Here is a 19,044-nt window from a genome sequence, read left to right on the forward strand (position 1 = left end):
AGTACCACTACTGACTGAGCTGACTGAGACCTAACTGACAGCTGCTACACTGAGTCTGCGGCAGGTGGTGAGGGAACCAAGAAGAGGGAAGAACACACTTGACCTCATTCTCACCAACCTGCCTGCCACAGGTGCAACTGTCTATGACAGTATCAGTAGGAGTGACCACCTCACAGTCCTTATGAAGAGAAATTCCCACCTTCACATTGAGGATACCCTCCACAGTGGCACTGCCACCATGCTAAATGGGATAGATTTTGAACAGATCTAGCAACTCAATACTGGGCATCCATGAGATGCTGTGCCATTAGCAGCAGCAGAATTGCACTCGAAAAGAATCTGTAACCCCATAGCCTGGCAAATCCCCCACTCTACCATTACCGTCAAGGCAGGGGACCAACACTGGTTCAATGAAGAGTGCAGGAGGGCATGCTTGGAGCAACACCAGGCATACCTAAAGATGTTTCAACCTTTTGAAACTATAATGCAGGACTACTTGTGTGCCAAATAGGATAAGCAGCAAGTGATAGACAGGGCTAAGTAATCCCACAACCAACGGACCAGATCCAAGCTCTGCAGTCCTGCCACATCCAGTCATGAATGGAGGTGGACAATTAAATCACTGGAGGAGGAGGCTTCACAACTATCCCCACCTTCAATGATGGAGGAGCTCAGCACATCAGTGTAAAAGATGAGGCTGAAACATTTGCTACAACTTCAGCCAGAGGTGCCAAGTGGATGATCCATTTCGGGTTCCTCCGGAGGTCCCCAAAATCACAGATGCCATTCTTCAGCCAATTGTATTCACTTGAAGTGCTGTCAAGAAGTGGCTGGAGGCTCTGGATACTGCAAAGGCTATGGGCCCTGACAATGTTCTGGCAATAGTACTGAAGACTTGGTGCTCCAGAATTTGCTGCCCCTCTAGCCACTGACGCACAGTATCAGCAGTGTATCTCCAAGGTGCACTGCAGGAATTCACCAAGGCTCCTTCGACAGCACCTTTCAAACCAATGACCACTACCATCTGGAAGGACAAGTGCAGCAGATATATGGGAACACCATCACCTGGAAGGAGAGTCATACAGACTCGAAATGTTAATTGTGTGTTTATTTTCTCTATAGGTGCTGTTAGACCTGTTGAGTTTTTCCAGCATTTCCTGTTTTGTTTCAGATTTCCAGCATCCACAGTATTTTGCTTTTACCACCTGCAAGTTCCCCTCCAAGTCACTCAATCCTGTTGCTGGGTCAAAATCCTGGAACTCCCTTCCTAACAACACTGTGGGTGTATCCATACCACATGCACTGCAGCGGTTCCAGAAGGCAGCTCAACACCACTTTCTCAAGGGCTTCTGGGGATAGGTAATAAATGCTGACCCAGCCAGTGAAGCCCACATCCCGTGAATGAATAAAAAAAAATCTGTAACAATTTTCCAGCCGGGATTTAGCCAGGGACTTTCGCATGTAAAGTAAACGTGATAATCACTGCATTGGGGAAATGAGGGGAACTGACCATCCATCTCTAGCTCTAATTCCCAAATAGAAAATGCTGCCAAGAATCAGCAAGTCAGGCTGAGTCTGTGGCCGCTCTCAGCGTTTGAAACCGTCACAATGCCCGGGTGATTGACGGCAGCTCCGGACCAATAGGAAGAGGGGGCGGGTCTGGAGGTTCCAAAACAAAAACAGAATTACCTGGAAAAACTCAGCAGGTCTGGCAGCATCGGCGGAGAAGAAAAGAGTTGACGTTTCGAGTCCTCATGACCCTTCGACAGAACTTGCGTTCGAGTCCAAGAAAGAGTTGAAATATAAGCTGGTTTAAGGTGTGTGTGTGGGGGGCGGAGAGATAGAGAAACAAAGAGGTGGGGGGGGGGGTATGGTTGTAGGGACAAACAAGCAGTGATAGAAGCAGATCATCAAAAGATGTCAACGACAATAGTACAATAGAACACATAGGTGTTAAAATTAAAGTTGGTGATATTATCTAAACGAATGTGCTAATTAAGAATGGATGGTAGGGCACTCAAGGTATAGCTCTAGTGGGGTTTTTTTTTTATATAATGGAAATAGGTGGGAAAAGGAAAATCTTTATAATTTATTGGAAAAAAAAGGGAAGGGGGAAACAGAAAGGGGGTGGGGATGGGGGAGGGAGCTTACGACCTAAAGTTGTTGAATTCAATATTCAGTCCGGAAGGCTGTAAAGTCCCTAGTCGGAAGATGAGGTGTTGTTCCTCCAGTTTGCGTTGGGCTTCACTGGAACAATGCAGCAAGCCAAGGACAGACATGTGGGCAAGAGAGCAGGGTGGAGTGTTGAAATGGCAAGCGACAGGGAGGTTTGGGTCATTCTTGCGGACAGACCGCAGGTGTTCTCCAAAGCGGTCGCCCAGTTTACGTTTGGTCTCTCCAATGTAGAGGAGACCACATTGGGAGCAACGAATGCAGTAGACTAAGTTGGGGGAAATGCAAGTGAAATGCTGCTTCACTTGAAAGGAGTGTTTGGGTCCTTGGACGGTGAGGAGAGAGGAAGTGACGGGGCAGGTGTTGCATCTTTTGCGTGGGCATGGGGTGGTGCCATAGGAGGGGGTTGAGGAGTAGGGGGTGATGGAGGAGTGGACCAGGGTGTCCCGGAGGGAGCGATCTCTATGGAATGCCGATAAGGGGGGTGAAGGGAAGATGTGTTTGGTGGTGGCATCATGCTGGAGTTGGCGGAAATGGCGGAGGATGATCCTTTGAATGCGGAGGCTGGTGGGGTGATAAGTGAGGACAAGGGGGACCCTATCATGTTTCTGGGAGGGAGGAGAAGGCGTGAGGGCGGATGCGCGGGAGATGGGCCGGACACAGGTTGAGGGCCCTGTCAACGACCGTGGGTGGAAAACCTCGGTTAAGGAAGAAGGAGGACATGTCAGAGGAACTGTTTTTGAATGTAGCATCATCGGAACAGATGCGACGGAGGCGAAGGAACTGAGAGAATGGGATGGAGTCCTTACAGGAAGCGGGGTGTGAGGAGCTGTAGTCGAGATAGCTGTGGGAGTCGGTGGGTTTGTAATGGATATTGGTGGACAGTCTATCACCAGAGATTGAGACAGAGAGGTCAAGGAAGGGAAGGGAAGTGTCAGAGATGGACCACGTGAAAATGATGGAGGGGTGGAGATTGGAAGCAAAATTAATAAATTTTTCCAAGTCCTGACGAGAGCATGAAGCGGCACCGAAGTAATCATCGATGTACCGGAGAAAGAGTTGTGGAAGGGGGCCGGAGTAGGACTGCAACAAGGAATGTTCCACATACCCCATAAAGAGACAGGCATAGCTGGGGCCCATGCGGGTACCCATAGCCACACCTTTTATTTGGAGGAAGTGAGAGGAGTTGAAGGAGAAATTGTTCAATTGTTCAATTGTTCGCCATATGAACACACTCGACCTCTCCCTCCAGCAGCATCGCCGTACCCTTTTTCAAAGCTGCGCGTGCCCCCAGTTTCATTTTATCCTTCGGCTCATCCGACGCCTCAACAAGAAACTTTTTCTCTTTCTCTCAAGTGCTAAGGAACGCAAGCTGCAACAACTCATTGACACCAACACCCATCTAGGACCCTCCACCCCTGCCTGTTCCTCCGTCCCCACCCTTTCTTCCAATCCCAACCCCAGCCGTGTATTCACTATACCCCCTGACCTTCCCCTCTCCGATGCTGAACGTTCAGTGCTCAGCAAAGGACTTAGTTTCATATCCTTACGCCCTCACCTCAATGAATTTCGGGCTCGGCATGATGCTGAACTCTTCTTCCGCCGTCTTCGTCTCCGGGCTCACTTCTTTGGGCAGGAGTCCTCTCCCAGTTCAACGGATCCTTTTACCCATCTCGAATATTCTCCCTCCACCTGGACCCCTCCCTCTGGATTCTTACCTTCTCTTGATCTTTTCATTGAGAACTGTCGGCGCGACATTAGTTGTCTTAATTTCTCTGCTCCTCTCACCCATTCTAACCTGTCTCTCTCTGAACTTACTGCACTCCATTCTCTCAGGTCCAACCCTGACATTGTCATCAAACCTGCTGACAAGGGTGGTGCTGTTGTTGTCTGGCGCACTGACCTCTACCTCGCGGAGGCTGAGCGTTAACTCGCAGACACTTCCTCCTACCTCTCCCTGGACCATGACCCCACCACTGAACATCAAGCCATTGTTTCCAGGACTGTCACTGACCTCATCTCCTCTGGGGATCTCCCTCCCACAGCTTCCAACCTGATAGTCTCCCAACCTCGGACGGCCCGCTTCTATCTCCTACCCAAAATCCACAAACAGAACTGCCCCGGTAGACCGATCGTCTCAGCTTGTTCCTGCCCCACAGAACTCATTTCTCGTTATCTTGACTCCCTTCTCTCTCCCCTTGTCCAGTCCCTTCCCACCTACATCCGTGATTCCTCTGACACCTTACGTCACATCAACAATTTCCAGTTCCCTGGCCCCAACCGCTTCCTCTTCACCATGGACGTCCAATCCCTCTACACCTCCATTCCCCACCAGGATGGTCTGAGGGCCCTTAGCTTCTTCCTCGAACAGAGGCCCGAACAATCCCCATCCACCACTACTCTCCTCCGTCTGGCTGAACTTGTTCTCACACTGAACAATTTCTCCTTCAACTCCTCTCACTTCCTCCAAATAAAAGGTGTGGCTATGGGTACCTGCATGGGCCCCAGCTATGCCTGTCTCTTTATGGGGTATGTGGAACATTCCTTGTTGCAGTCCTACTCCGGCCCCCTTCCACAACTCTTTCTCCGGTACATCGATGATTACTTCGGTGCCGCTTCATGCTCTCGTCAGGACTTGGAAAAATTTATTAATTTTGCTTCCAATCTCCACCCCTCCATCATTTTCACGTGGTCCATCTCTGACACTTCCCTTCCCTTCCTTGACCTCTCTGTCTCAATCTCTGGTGATAGACTGTCCATCAATATCCATTACAAACCCACCGACTCCCACAGCTATCTCGACTACAGCTCCTCACACCCCGCTTCCTGTAAGGACTCCATCCCATTCTCTCAGTTCCTTCGCCTCCGTCGCATCTGTTCCGATGATGCTACATTCAAAAACAGTTCCTCTGACATGTCCTCCTTCTTCCTTAACCGAGGTTTTCTACCCACGGTCGTTGACAGGGCCCTCAACCGTGTCCGGCCCATCTCCCACGCATCCGCCCTCACGCCTTCTCCTCCCTCCCAGAAACATGATAGGGTCCCCCTTGTCCTCACTTATCACCCCACCAGCCTCCGCATTCAAAGGATCATCCTCCGCCATTTCCGCCAACTCCAGCATGATGCCACCACCAAACACATCTTCCCTTCACCCCCCTTATCGGCATTCCGTAGGGATCGCTCCCTCCCTGGACACCCTGGTCCACTCCTCCATCACCCCCTACTCCTCAACCCCCTCCTATGGCACCACCCCATGCCCACGCAAAAGATGCAACACCTGCCCCTTCACTTCCTCTCTCCTCACCGTCCAAGGACCCAAACACTCCTTTCAAGTGAAGCAGCATTTCACTTGCATTTCCCCCAACTTAGTCTACTGCATTCGTTGCTCCCAATGTGGTCTCCTCTACATTGGAGAGACCAAACGTAAACTGGGCGACCGCTTTGGAGAACACCTGCGGTCTGTCCGCAAGAATGACCCAAACCTCCCTGTCGCTTGCCATTTCAACACTCCACCCTGCTCTCTTGCCCACATGTCTGTCCTTGGCTTGCTGCATTGTTCCAGTGAAGCCCAACGCAAACTGGACTCATCTTCCGACTAGGGACTTTACAGCCTTCCGGACTGAATATTGAATTCAACAACTTTAGGTCGTAAGCTCCCTCCCCCATCCCCACCCCCTTTCTGTTTCCCCCTTCCCTTTTTTTTCCAATAAATTATAAAGATTTTCCTTTTCCCACCTATTTCCATGATATAAAAAAAAACCCCACTAGAGCTATACCTTGAGTGCCCTACCATCCATTCTTAATTAGCACATTCGTTTAGATAATATCACCAACTTTAATTTTAACACCTATGTGTTCTATTGTACTATTGTCGTTGACATCTTTTGATGATCTGCTTCTATCACTGCTTGTTTGTCCCTACAACCACACCCGCTCCGCCCCCCCCCCCCCCCGCTCCACCTCTTTGTCTCTCTATCTCTCCGCCCCCCACACACACACCTTAAACCAGCTTATATTTCAACTCTGTCTTGGACTCGAACGCAAGTTCTGTCGAAGGGTCATGAGGACTCGAAACGTCAACTCTTTTCTTCTCCGCCGATGCTGCCAGACCTGCTGAGATTTTCCAGGTAATTCTGTTTTTGTTTTGGATTTCCAGCATCCGCAGTTTTTTTGTTTTTATCTCTGGAGGTTCCATCTGTATTTGGTCCTCCAACCAATCGGAGTGAATGAGGGGGCGGGGCCGGGTTGTGATTGAAGCATGTGCAGTGCGGGTAATGGCGATGGACGGACGGGTCCACAATGAGTAAAGGGGGGGATAGCGGGATGGAGGGAGCGATGGATCTGGACGGAGTCTGGGAAACGTGTAAACCGCAAACCCCCGAAATAAACTGATCGGTCCCCCTCCCCCGTTTACACCGAGCGGGGCCGCAGCTCCCAGATCAATGAAGAGCCGGTTTGTATCAGGTTGGACATTGGTTCTGGAGGCTGGTCCCTGGTCTCCAGCGTCGGTTCTTTATCATTGAATCATTGAATGGTTACAATGCAAATGGAGGACATTCGGCCCGTCCTGCCCGTGCTGTCTCTGCAAGAGCAAATCAGCTGGTCCCACTCCCCTGCCGTTTCATTAACAAGACCAGCAGCAGATATTTCCCATCCCCATTTACCTGTGGGGAAGATGATGTTTGACCTTCTTGAACTGCTGCAGTCCATGTGGTGAAGATGCTCCAGCAATGTTGTGAGGTAAGGAGATACAACGATGATGAAGGAACAGTGATATATATCCAAATCAACAACAACAATGTGTATTTATATAGCACCCTTCATGTAATAGACCTTTCCAAGGTATTTCACAGGAGCTTTATAAAGCAACATTTGACACAAAGTCATGTAAGGAGATATGAGAGCAGATTGCCAAAGATTTGGCCACAAGAGGAAGGTTTTAAGGATAATCTTAAAGTAGGAAAGTGAGGTTGAGATGTGGAGGGGTTTAGAGAGGAAATCCCAGAGCTTATGCTGTTGGCAACTGAAGATGTGGTCACCAAAGATGGAACAATTAAAATCAGGAGAGCTGAGGATGTCAGAATTAGAGAAGCACAGATATCTGGGAAGCTTGTGAGGTTGGAGGAGATTACAGAGCTTTAGCAGGCAGTCACCATGATTGTAGAGTTCAGTCGGGCAGTCACCATGGTTACAGAGTCATGGCACGCCGTCACCATGGTTACAGAGTTATGGCGGACTGTCACCATGGGTACAGAGTTATGGCAGGCTGTGAGCATGAAGGGATTTGAAAGCAAGGATGTGAAATTTAAAATTTTGGAGCTCCTTAACCTAGAGACTTTGTAGGTCAGTGAGCACAGGGTTGAAGGGTGAACATTTGTGCCACACACATGTCAGGCAATGACTGTCACTAACAACAGTGAATCTGACCATCTCCCTGTGATATTCAATGGCATTACCATCGTTGAATCCCCTGCTATCAACATCCTGGGAGTTACCATTGACCAGAAACTGAACTGGACTAGCCTTAGAAATACTGGAGCGACAAGGGCAGGTCAGAAGCTGGGAATTCTGTGGAGAGTAACTCACCTCCTGACTCCCCAAAACCTGTCCACCATCTACAAGGCACAAGTCAGGGATGTGATGGAATATTGGAATATCCACTTGCCTGGATGAGAGCAGCTCCAACTACACTCAAAGCTCAACACCATCCAGGATAAAGCATCTCACTTAACTGGCACTCCAGTCACTTAAACATTCACTCCATCCAATACTGATGCACAGCAGCTGCAGTGTGTACCATCTACAAAATGCACGGCAGCAACTCACAAGGATTCTTTGACAGCGCATTCCGAACACACGGCCACAAACATCTAGAGGGACAAGGGCAACAGATAAAAGGGAATACCACTGACTGGAAGTTCCCCTCCAAGTCATTCACCATCCTGACTTGGAAATATATCGCCGTTCCTTCATTATCGCTGGAACTCCCTCCTTAACAGCACTGTGGATGTACCTACACCACATGGACTGCAACGAGACTGGACCTCCCCACCAGCTTCTCAAGGCCAATTAGGGATGGGTGATAAATGCTGCCCTAGCCAGTGATGCCCACACCCTGTGAAAGAATTTTTAAAAAAGACAGAGCTGATGGGTGAACAAGACTTGTTGCGAATAAGTGCACAGGCAGCAGAGTTTTGGATGACCTCAAGATTGCAGAGAGGATGAATGTAGGAGGATGGCCAGCAGTGTGTTAGGATAATTAAATCTCAAGATAATAAAGGAATGGTTGAGAGTTTCAGCAGCAGATGAGCTGAGACTAGGGTGGAGTCAGGCGATGTTTACAAGGTGGAAACAGGCGGTCTCAGGGATGTAACAGGTATGTAGCTGAAAGCGCAACTCGGTTTTAAAGATGACTCCATGGTTGTGAACAGTCTGATTCAGTCTCAAACAGTTGCCAGGGAGAGGGATGGAGTCAGTGATTAGGGAGTGGATCTTGTAGTGGGGACTGAAGACAATGGTTTCGGTCTTCCCAATATTTAAGTGGAGGTAATTTCTGTTCATCCAGTACTGTTTGTCAGACAAGTCAGGATGGTGTGTGTCTTGGAAGGGAACTTGGAGGTGATGGTGTTCACATACACCTGATACCCTGGTCCTTCTAGGTGGTGGGGTTTGAGGGTTTAGGATGTTCTGTAGTTCTGACCAAGTTATCGATATAAAGAATTCCTCTTCGTCTCCTGCCTCTCCCACCTCTTTCTCCCTCTCACCCCTCCCATAGAGGACAGAGTCTTGTGCAGGCCCAGACCAGGTGGCAGGTTTCCTTCCCTGAAGGACATTAATGAACTAATTGGGTTTTGATGACGATCTAGCAGTTTTCATGATCACTTTTTCCTAGTGCCGGCCTCACAAATTGCCAGATTCATTCAGCTCAATTTCACAACCTGCCTTTGTGTTTTTGTGGGTCCTTTCTCACTCCCTCTTTATCCTGTTTTCGATCGATTTGACAGGGCATTATAAAGTAAGGATTTGCAGTTGAAAACTGAAACCAAACATCACATCAGGATTTGATAGGGTCACCCAATTTATCATAAATATCATCAGAATTTGAACATGGAAGGAAAAAGCACCGTTCACAGTGGGGAGAAACTGTACACGTGTGTGTGGACGAGGTTTCAGCCAAACATCTGGCCTGTCAAAACATAAATGCAGTCACAACCGTGGAAGTGTGGGGACTGTGGGAAGGGATTCAATTACCCCTCAGAGCTGGAAACTCAGCGCACTCACACGGGAGAGAGGCCATTCACCTGCTCTGAGTGTGGGAAGGGATTCACTAAGTCATCCACCCTGCTGACACACCAGCGAGTTCACACTAGGGAGAGACTGTTTGCCTGCTCTGTGTGTGGGAAGGGGTTCATTAATTCCTCCAACCTGATGACACACCAGCGAGTTCACACTGACGAGAGACCTTTTAAATGTCTGGACTGCGGGAAGTGTTATAAAACTTCTCCGGAACTGATGTACCATCAGAAAGTTCACACTGACGAAAGACCGTTCAGGTGCTCTGACTGTGGGACTGGGTTCAGACGATCATCTCACCTCGCTGTACACCAATGCACTCACACTGGAGAGAGGCCATTCACCTGCTCTGACTGTGGTGAGGAATACACTCAGTCATATACCCTGCTGAGACACCAGCGAGTTCACACTGGGGAGAGGCCATTCACCTGCTCTGAGGGTGGAAAGGGATTCACTCAATCATCTAACCTGCTGAGACACCAGCGAGCTCACAAGTCACAACAGTGATTGGATTTTGCTGTTAATCACATCCTGGACTGAACTGTGTTCATTTGGTCTGTTAATAAGCTGCACACTAGTTATACAGGCTAATATTCTGGGCAAAAATCAAGTTTGTTTTCTTTGTGATAACCACACTGTGTAATGTATTTTTAGTATCTCTGAAACAAGTTAGTTCCTTTTGAAGTGCTCTCCCTCTCCCCTGTCTCCTCCACCCTCACCGCCAACAACAAGTGTGAGGTTCTCATGGAGCTTCTTTGTCACGAAGATTGAGACAATCTGATCAGCTGCTTCCCTCCCTTTCATTAGCCCATTGGGTCATTCCGTCTTTAAACTTCCCCCTTGTCTGAACTCACATCTTTCTCCAGTTTCTCTCCTACCTCCCATCATACCCCCTCATTGCTCATCTTGTCCATGAGACATGCCTTCTTCTCCCTTTACTCTTTCCCCACTTAAAGCACTGATCACCCAACTTCCCTACATTATCTGATATTGTTAATGGTTCTGTCTCTCTTCTGATACTGTCCCTCTCCCCTTTAAATTCACCCTCATCATCCATCCCAAAAAACCTTTGACACCACTGTCTTTGCAAATATTACCACCCCATCTCCAATCTCCCTTTCCTCACCAAAGTCCTTGAAGTTGGCGTTCCCAAGGATCTATTCTTGGCTCCTCCTATTTCTCATCTACATGCTGCCACTAGGTGACATCATCCAAAAGCACAGTGTTAGTTTTCACATGTACACTGACAACGCCCAGCTCTACCTCAGCACCATCCCTCTCCATTCCTCCACTGTTACTAAATTATCAAACTGCTTATCCAACATCCCGTACTGGATGAGCAGAAATTTCCTCCAATTAAAAATTGGGAAGACCAAAGCCATTGTTTTCAGTCACCACCACAAATTCCGTTCCCAAACTACCGAGTCCATCCCACTTCCTGGGAACAGTCTGAGGCTGAACCACACTGTTCACAATCTTAGTCTCATATCTGACCCCAAGATGAGCTACTGACCACATATCCACACCATCACTAATACCAGATATTTCAATCTCCATAACATCTCCTGTCTTCACCCCACCCCATCTGCTGCTGAAACCCTCATGTATGTCCATGTTACCTTTAGACTTGACGATTCCAATACATTTCTGACCAGCCTCTCACAATCACCCTGCCACAACACGGAAATGTGAGATTAACCAAAACTCTGCTGCCTGTGTGCTTTCTCAGACCATGTCTCATTCACCCATCACCCCTGTGCTCACTGACCTACATTGGCTCCTGGTCAAGCAATACCTTGACTTTAAAATTTACATCCTTGTTTTCAAATTCCTCCATTGCCCTGTCCCTCCCTATCTCTGTAATCTCCAGTTTCACACATCCTGTGAGATATCTGCACCCTTCACATTCTGGCCTCTTGAACATCCCTGATTTTAATTACTCCCCCAGTGGTGCCTGTGCCCATGCATGAAACTCTGAAATTCCCTCCTTAAACCTCTCTACCCCTCTAGCTCTCTCTCATGATTAAAAATGCTTGTTAAAATATGCCTCTCCAATCAATGTGACTCAGTGTTAATTTTTTCTTTATGATAACTCCCCCAAAGCACCTTGGGATGTTTTATTACATTAAACATGTTATATAATTACAATTTGTTACGGTTTCACAATAGTCAGTATGCACATGGTAAGATTCCAGAAACAGCAATCAGACCAGTGACCGATTAATCCAGCTTTTTTGGTGTCAGTTAAAGCATGAATGTTGGTCCCACTGCACCAGGAGAAATCCCCTGTGGACAGTATGTGGGGTTGTTGAGATCTCCTGAGCTGAGAGAGGAGCTGGTTGAGCTGTTGGGTCTGCAGTGTACCTTGAAGAACCGCTGTCTGTGATCTTTCCTCTTAATTCACTGACTCCCTGAAGTTGTTTGTGCAGTAAAATAGTTAATCGATCCAAATTTAATCTTTGGAGAAAAATCTACAACTTTAAATCAGCTGTAAAAGAGAAAGAAAATTCTTGTGTTCATTTAACACCTTTCACACCCTCAGAACATCCCAAAGTGATTCACAGTCAGTGTTGCATTTTGGAAGGAAGAATGAGGAGATGCAGCATAAACTAAATAGTACAAGTGAAACAGAGTGTGTAGCAACAAAACACTTGGGGGTGAATGGACACACTTCTTTCATTGTGATAAGGCAAGTTGATCAAGCTGTTTTAAAAAATGCTGATGGGATCCTCAGTTTATTAATGGAGGCAAGGAATACAAAAACTAGGAAGTTATCCTGAATCTTTATAAATCCCTGATCAGCTCAAATATTGTGTTCAATTCTGAGCACTGGGCGAGGGCCCCATTCAGCAAACGGTATTCAAATAGAACTGGATACAGATAAATCATATCACTGCTTACTGACATTTAGATTTTATTTACTGCTCCTGATACCTGGCACCTGCCATAATCTCAGGAGAGACCAGTAACTTGTTATTCAAAATAGAAGAAATCTGAAATCTCAGTTATTTATGGAAAGAACGAAGACACAAGATTCCACAATTTAAACAGAAGAATTTTTACTGTACAGGAGTCAAGCAAAGCAAACACTGAACACTTTCTTAGTTAATCATCTATACTCTAAAACACAAAGTCAACATTAGTTCAACATGAATTAAAAGGCAAATCATGGTCAATTATAAATGATAAATTACACATTAAATGGCAGATACAATTAAGACAGGTCTTATGATTTGACTTGGCAGTGCATCTCGCTTATAAGTCATCAGTCTCAGTCACAACTCAGAACACTGTCTTCCTCACAAGGAATTTCAGCTCCTCTTCTTCTAGGATGCAGCCTGATCTCCAGCCGACGACAGTGCACAACCAACCTGAGTTCCACAGGCATGGTCTTCACCAAAAATGACACACATCTGCGGAACCACCTCAACTCTGCTTACAACGGTCTGGATGGTGTAGATCCACCAAGTAACAGAAACAGCTGCAGAAACTGTGTATTTCCTTATTCTCAGCTTCTGTTTCGAGTCTCCATCTTCTTCAGCCTGCCTGTACAGCAGCACTGAACATCATCTACTACTGAGCTCTGAGGGCTCTCTGTGTCCTCTTATATGATTTTAACCAGGTTCAGTCTTAGTTTCCTTAGCAAGTCAGTTCCTTTCTCAGTTTCCCTCTTCAATTAGGGTCTGTCTCAATAATTACAACCTTTGACCACAGATTCCAGACTCCTAGCTCGAACAATCACATCAACATGTGAAGCAAATGACTGGGCTGAGGCCTGTCTCGGATAAAAACATGAGGACTACTTGTCAGCACAGAATCATAGAAATTTACAGCACAGAGGAGGCCATTCAGCCATCATGCCTGTGCCACCTGAAAATGAGCTCTTCAGTCTAATCCCACTTTCAAGCTCCTGATCCCTAGCTCTGTAGGTTACAGCTACACCTCCTGTGCATTTTGGAGTACTTTTCAAATGTGAGTATTTCTACCTCTACCACCCTTTCAGACAGTGAGTTCTAGACCCTCACCACCCTCTGGGTGAAAACATTCCTCAACTCCCCGTTAATCCTTCCACCAATGACTTTAAAAATCTGCCACCTGGTCATTGACCTCTCTGTTAATGAAATAGGTCCTTCCTATCCACTCTATCTGGGCCCCTGACTAGAACTGTGCTCAGTACTCTAGCTGTGATCTAACTAGTGTTCTTTATAATTATAGAATAACCGCGCTCTCAACTTCCATTGACTTCAGTGTAATGGAAACTGACTGTTGGAACCTGTCACCATTTCAAAGACATTTACAAATGATTTGAGGGTTTCTTACAGTTGGGATCTTTCTCTGTTCTGTCCACTCGAGGTGTTAGATGACAGACTTTCTCCTGGGAATATTGAGCTGGAATATTGAACTGTGATGTGTTTCCTTGTTCATCTTGTTGACTCTAAATGTTGAATCTTGTGGTTTCAGCCACCAGATAATCAAGCTCACAACAACAGGTTGTCTTTTCCTGACTTTATTAACAGCACTGTAATCATACAGAGTATAGTTCCCCGATCCGGAGAACAGGGATAATGTTGGGGTAGGCTCCTCGTTGTTCGAGTATGTCCAAGCTGTAAACGATTTCATCATTTTCTGTAGGTCCTCTCGTGACTGAAGAGTCCAATGTGGGATTGACATGGATGTCCACAGAACTGACAGTTCAAGTTGTTGTTGGTGCCTGGGGGAACTTCTGCAGCTGCTCCACCTCTGGGCACATCGGATGTTGTGAGTCTGGAGCAGATGTTCCTTGAAACATGCTGAACCAAATTTCAGTGTTTGCCTCCACATGGGCCGGTCGGCTGCAGTGTTTCCTGAGAGGTGGTCTGCAATGCACAAGTTTGTAAGGCTCTTTTTTCGGGTGTCCTTGAACTGACCACCTTGATGTTGTTTACCCTGAGACAGTTCCCCATTGACAATCTGCTTGGGAATTCTGTCATCATCCATGTGGGGGACATGCCTGGCCAAGTGGAATTTTCTGGAGGGTGGTCTCCGTGCTGTTGAGCCCAGCATGATGGAGAACCTCTGGAAGGTATGGGGAGCTGGGACATGTCCATGAGAGTAACCAAAGGTCTGAGAAGTGAAATAATCCAGAAATAGAAAGGAGAATGTAAGAAATAAGAGGTGAAGTAAATCATACAGACTCTAAAACCTGCTCTGACATTTAATCAGATCATGGCTGATCCTCAATCTCAACTCGACTTTCCCACTCAAACCTCATAACCCCTTGATTTCTTTCAAGTCCAAAAACCGGTCGATCTCAGCCGCTAACACAGTGAACAAGTGAGCATCCACAATCCTCTGGAGTAGAGAATTCCAAAGATTGACAACCCTCTGAGCGAAGGAAGTTATTCCTCATTTCAGTCTGAAAGGCCGGAGATGATGCCTCCTGGCTATAGACTCTCAAGCCTGGGAAACAGCCTCTCAGAATCTTCCATTAAACTGCAGAGAGTATAGTCCCGGTCTACTCAATCTCTCATCATAGCACAGCCCCATCATCCCAGGGATCAATCTAGTGAAAATTCTCAGAGCTTTCCATTAAAATATAGAGAGTATAGGCCCAGTCCACTCAATCTCTCATCATAGCACAGCCCCATCACCCCAGCAATCAATTTACTGAACATTTATTACAATCCCTCCAAAGGAAGTGAATCCTTCATTAGGTAAGGAGGTCAAAACTGTAAACATTGCTCCAGATGTGGTATCACTAGAGTCCTGGACAATTGTAGCAAGACTTCCTTACTCTTCTACTCCAATCCTCTTGGAATCAACACTAACATATCATTTATTTTCTAATTGCTTGCTGCACCCGTATGTTCACTTCCTTTGCTTCTTGTACAAGGAAACCCAAATCCCTCTGAACAACAACATTTAGTTTCTTGCCATTCAAGAAATATTCAGTTTCTCTCTGCTTCTTACCCAAGTGAATAAACTCACGTTTTCCCATATTATACTCAATCTGCCACCTTCTTGCCCACTCATTCAACCTGTCCATGTCCCTCTGCAGACTCCTTGTGTCCTCCTCACAGCTTACTTATCCACCTAACTTGATATGATCAGCAAACTTGAACACATTGGGACTCAGTCCCTCTTGAAATAAGTCCTAAATATAGGCTGTAAATACGTGAAGCCCCAGTCACACTGCTCGAGCTGTTACAGAATAACTGCCCACTGACCTCAACATGACAAGTTTATTCCTAATCTTTGTGTTCTGACCTTTAACCAATCCTTTAACCACAATAATAATCTACCTCCAACCCCATGAGTCTTGATCTTGTGCAACCTTTTGTGGGGCACCTTATCAAATGACTTTTGAAGATTCAATCATACTATATTCCCTGGTTCCGCTTTACCTAACCGGCGAGTTACATCCTCAACAAATTCTATCAGCTTTATCAAACAGGGTTCTCCTTTCATCAAACCATGTTCACTTTGTCTAATTAAATTGTCCTTTTCTAAGTGCAATGTTACCACTTCCTTAATAATAGATTCCAGTGCTTTCTTGATGACTGATGTCCAGCTAAATGGCCTGTGTTTCCCTGTATCCTTTCTCCTGCTTTTCTTGAATATTGGGATTACATGTTCCACCTTCCAATCCATTGGTGCCATTCCAGAATCTAGGGAATTTTGGAAAATGACAAGCAGTGCATCCAATATCGGTGCAGCCACCTCTTTCCGAATCCTGGAATGTAGGCAGTGAGATCCAGGGGTTTGTCAGCTTTCTATCCCATCAAGTTCCAAAAACAGAGCAGTAGGTAACAGGAGATCAATGAGTTTCCTCTTATCCTGGAAAAGTCAAGAGCTTGGCACACAGAAAGGTGATTCATTGGACACCAAACCCCAGTTCAGGAAGCCAGGATTCTGTCAGAATGAACATGGTTCAGTCCTGGATGTGATTATCAGCAGCAATTTCAGCAGAATCAAATTCCTGTAGTCACTTATGGACTCGCTGGTGTCTCAGCAGGTGGGATGACTGAGTGAATCCCTTCCCACACTTGGAGCAGAGAAACGGTCTCTCCCCAGTGTGAACTCGCTGGTGTCTCTGCAGGGTGGATGAACGACTGAATCTCTTCCCACATGTGGAGCAGGTGAATGGTCTCTCCTCAGTGTGAACCTGCTGGTGGTTCAGATGCTGGGATGACGTAGTGAATCCCTTCCCACACATGGAGCAGACAAATGGTTTCTCTCCAGTGTGAACTCGCTTGTGTTCAGCAAGGTGGGATGAACAAGTGAATCTCTTCCCACACTCAGGGCAGGTGAATGGCCTCTCCCCCGTGTGCACACGTAGGTGTTCAGCGAGGTTGGGTGAACACCTGAATCTCTTCCCACACTCAGGGCAGGTGAATGGCCTCTCCCCCGTGTGCACACGTAGGTGCTTTGTGAGGTGAGATGAAGACGCAAATCTCTTCTCACACTTGGAGCAGGTGAACGGTCTCTCCCCTGTGTGAAGTCCCTGATGTTGAATTAAACAGCCGGAGCTCCTAAAGCTTCTTCCACAGTCAGAGCATTTAAAAGGTTTCTCCTCAGTGTGAATTCGCTGGTGTGACATGAGGCTGGATGGCTGAGTAAATCCCTTCCCACACACAGAGCAGATGAACGGTCTCTCCCCAGTGTGAGTGCGTCGATGAGTTTCTAGGTGGGATGGACAACTGAATCTCTTCCCACAGTCCCCACATTTCCATGGTTTCTCCATGCTGCAGGTGTCCTTGGGCCTCTCCAGGTTGGATGATCAGTTGAAACCTCATCCACACACAGAACACGTGTACAGTTTCTCCCCGCTGTGAATGGTGTGATGTTTTTTCAGGCTGTGTAACTTTCCACAGTCAGTTCACTGGAACACTCTCACTCGAGTGTGTATGTGTCCCGGTGCTTTTCCAGTCACAATGATGTTTGAAATCTTTTACCGCAGACAGAACAGACATTTCTCCTTCCACATTCAAAGTTCGATGATATTCCAGACCTGAGGAATTGAGTCAGATCTCAGTGTGAAGTTTGGTTTGAGTTTCCTGTCTGCAAATCCTCCTGTTCTTATTATCTGTTAAAGGAGATTACACAAGTCATCAATCACTCTAACTACAGGATGGAAATTCAGAACAGACAATCCCATTTTCTATGGAACATCTTTTCCTCTCTTGTTCTCCAATTGGCAGACACAGCTCTCAAAGTAAATCCTCGTCCCATACAGTTTGATACTTTTTTTTTATTCGTTCATGGGATTTGGGTATCACTGGCTAGGCCAGCATTTATTACCCATCCCCAATTGCCCCTGAGAAAGTGGCGGTGAGCTGTCTTCTTGAACGGCTGTAGTCCATATGCTGTAGGTACACCCACAGCGCACATTCTCCCTCCTCCCAGTATGATTGGATTGGATTTCAGCGCCACTGCCACCATATCTTTCCTCCATTCCCTTTTCTGCCTCTACTCTGGCTGGGTTCAATTCTCCAGCCCCTGATTGCAGAATGCAAATAAAATCAATGAGTCAAACATTTTCTCTCCTGGTCACTGGGACCACAAAGACCCTCTCACTCTCTATTCCCACACCAAGGTGGCTGTGTATACACTCTGCCATTCGCTAAACTAGGATGGTGGCTGCTAACTTGGGCCTGTCCCTGGGATAAAGCCCCAAGGTTGCAAACATGCGATGTGGAGGTTCTTATTGTGGGTCTCAGGCCTAGGCCAGATGTTTCTGAAGCTTCCCGGCCAATGCACAGCTCCAATTCTTCCCACAATCTTTTACGGCCACCTGAGCCACCTTTTTCACCCCAGTCCATCTCCATCAGCTGGTATGAGCATGCTCAGAGCACAACCCCACCCCATTTTGGTGCACTGGGCTCCTGGTGTCATTGATAAGGGAATTTCTACAGCCTTTTGTCGAATGCCTTTTGGAAATCCAAGTATAAGACATCTACTGGTTGCCCTTTATCCATCCTGTCAGTTACATGCTCAAGAAAGCTAATATACTTATCAAGCACAATTTTGCTTTGATAAAACCATGTTGACTGTCTGATCATACTAGTATTTCCTTAGTGCATAGGCAATTAAGTATCAGAGTAAAGAAGACTTACTACAATTATTCAGAGCAGTGATGAGGCCTCACTTGGAGTAGTGTTTGCAGTCTTGGTTTCCTTACTTAAGCAAGGACATACTTGTTCTAGAGGGATTGAAACAAAGGTTCACTGGTACTCCACTTTGATAATTCTTTATTTCCCAATGCCCTCCCTCAGAAAGGGCCAGTCTGTACCTAATTCTCATGTTTTGCTTTCAGAGAGCACTGACCCTTGTTCTGCTATTAACACATTCTGCTAACTGACCTTGATGCCACTGTTAACATCTGCCTTTGCATTTAAGAGAATCATTGCCTTTGTCCTGTGTCAGATATCTTTGTCAAATTGCTCCTAAGCTTCGACTACCCCTATTTTGCTCCACCCCCTCTCTTCAACAGTATGAAATAAATAATACAGAAAAAGCTGGACAAATCCATCCCAGCCAATTACTGCCTCATCGGTCTACTCACAATCATCAGTGAAGTAATGGAAGGGATCACCAACA

General features: G+C 46.6%; 1 protein-coding gene across 1 annotated transcript in view; it reads right to left on the minus strand.

Moving 5' to 3' along the window:
- The window catches only part of LOC121270302 (zinc finger protein 420-like), a 56,634-nt gene extending 37,991 nt beyond the window's left edge, over positions 1 to 18,643 (minus strand). Inside the window, exons 1-4 of the mRNA XM_041175609.1 lie at positions 18,561 to 18,643; positions 16,434 to 17,530; positions 15,967 to 16,177; positions 13,835 to 14,568 (exon numbers count right to left, since the gene is read on the minus strand). Coding sequence (XP_041031543.1) covers positions 13,835 to 14,568; positions 15,967 to 16,177; positions 16,434 to 17,188 — 1,700 coding nt within the window. The 5' untranslated portion in view covers positions 17,189 to 17,530; positions 18,561 to 18,643. The remainder of the gene's footprint in view (positions 1 to 13,834; positions 14,569 to 15,966; positions 16,178 to 16,433; positions 17,531 to 18,560) is intronic.
- Between the last annotated feature and the right edge of the window lie 401 nt (positions 18,644 to 19,044).

This window comes from Carcharodon carcharias, chromosome 27 (assembly GCF_017639515.1).
Source record: "Carcharodon carcharias isolate sCarCar2 chromosome 27, sCarCar2.pri, whole genome shotgun sequence".
Taxonomy (NCBI): domain Eukaryota; kingdom Metazoa; phylum Chordata; class Chondrichthyes; order Lamniformes; family Lamnidae; genus Carcharodon; species Carcharodon carcharias.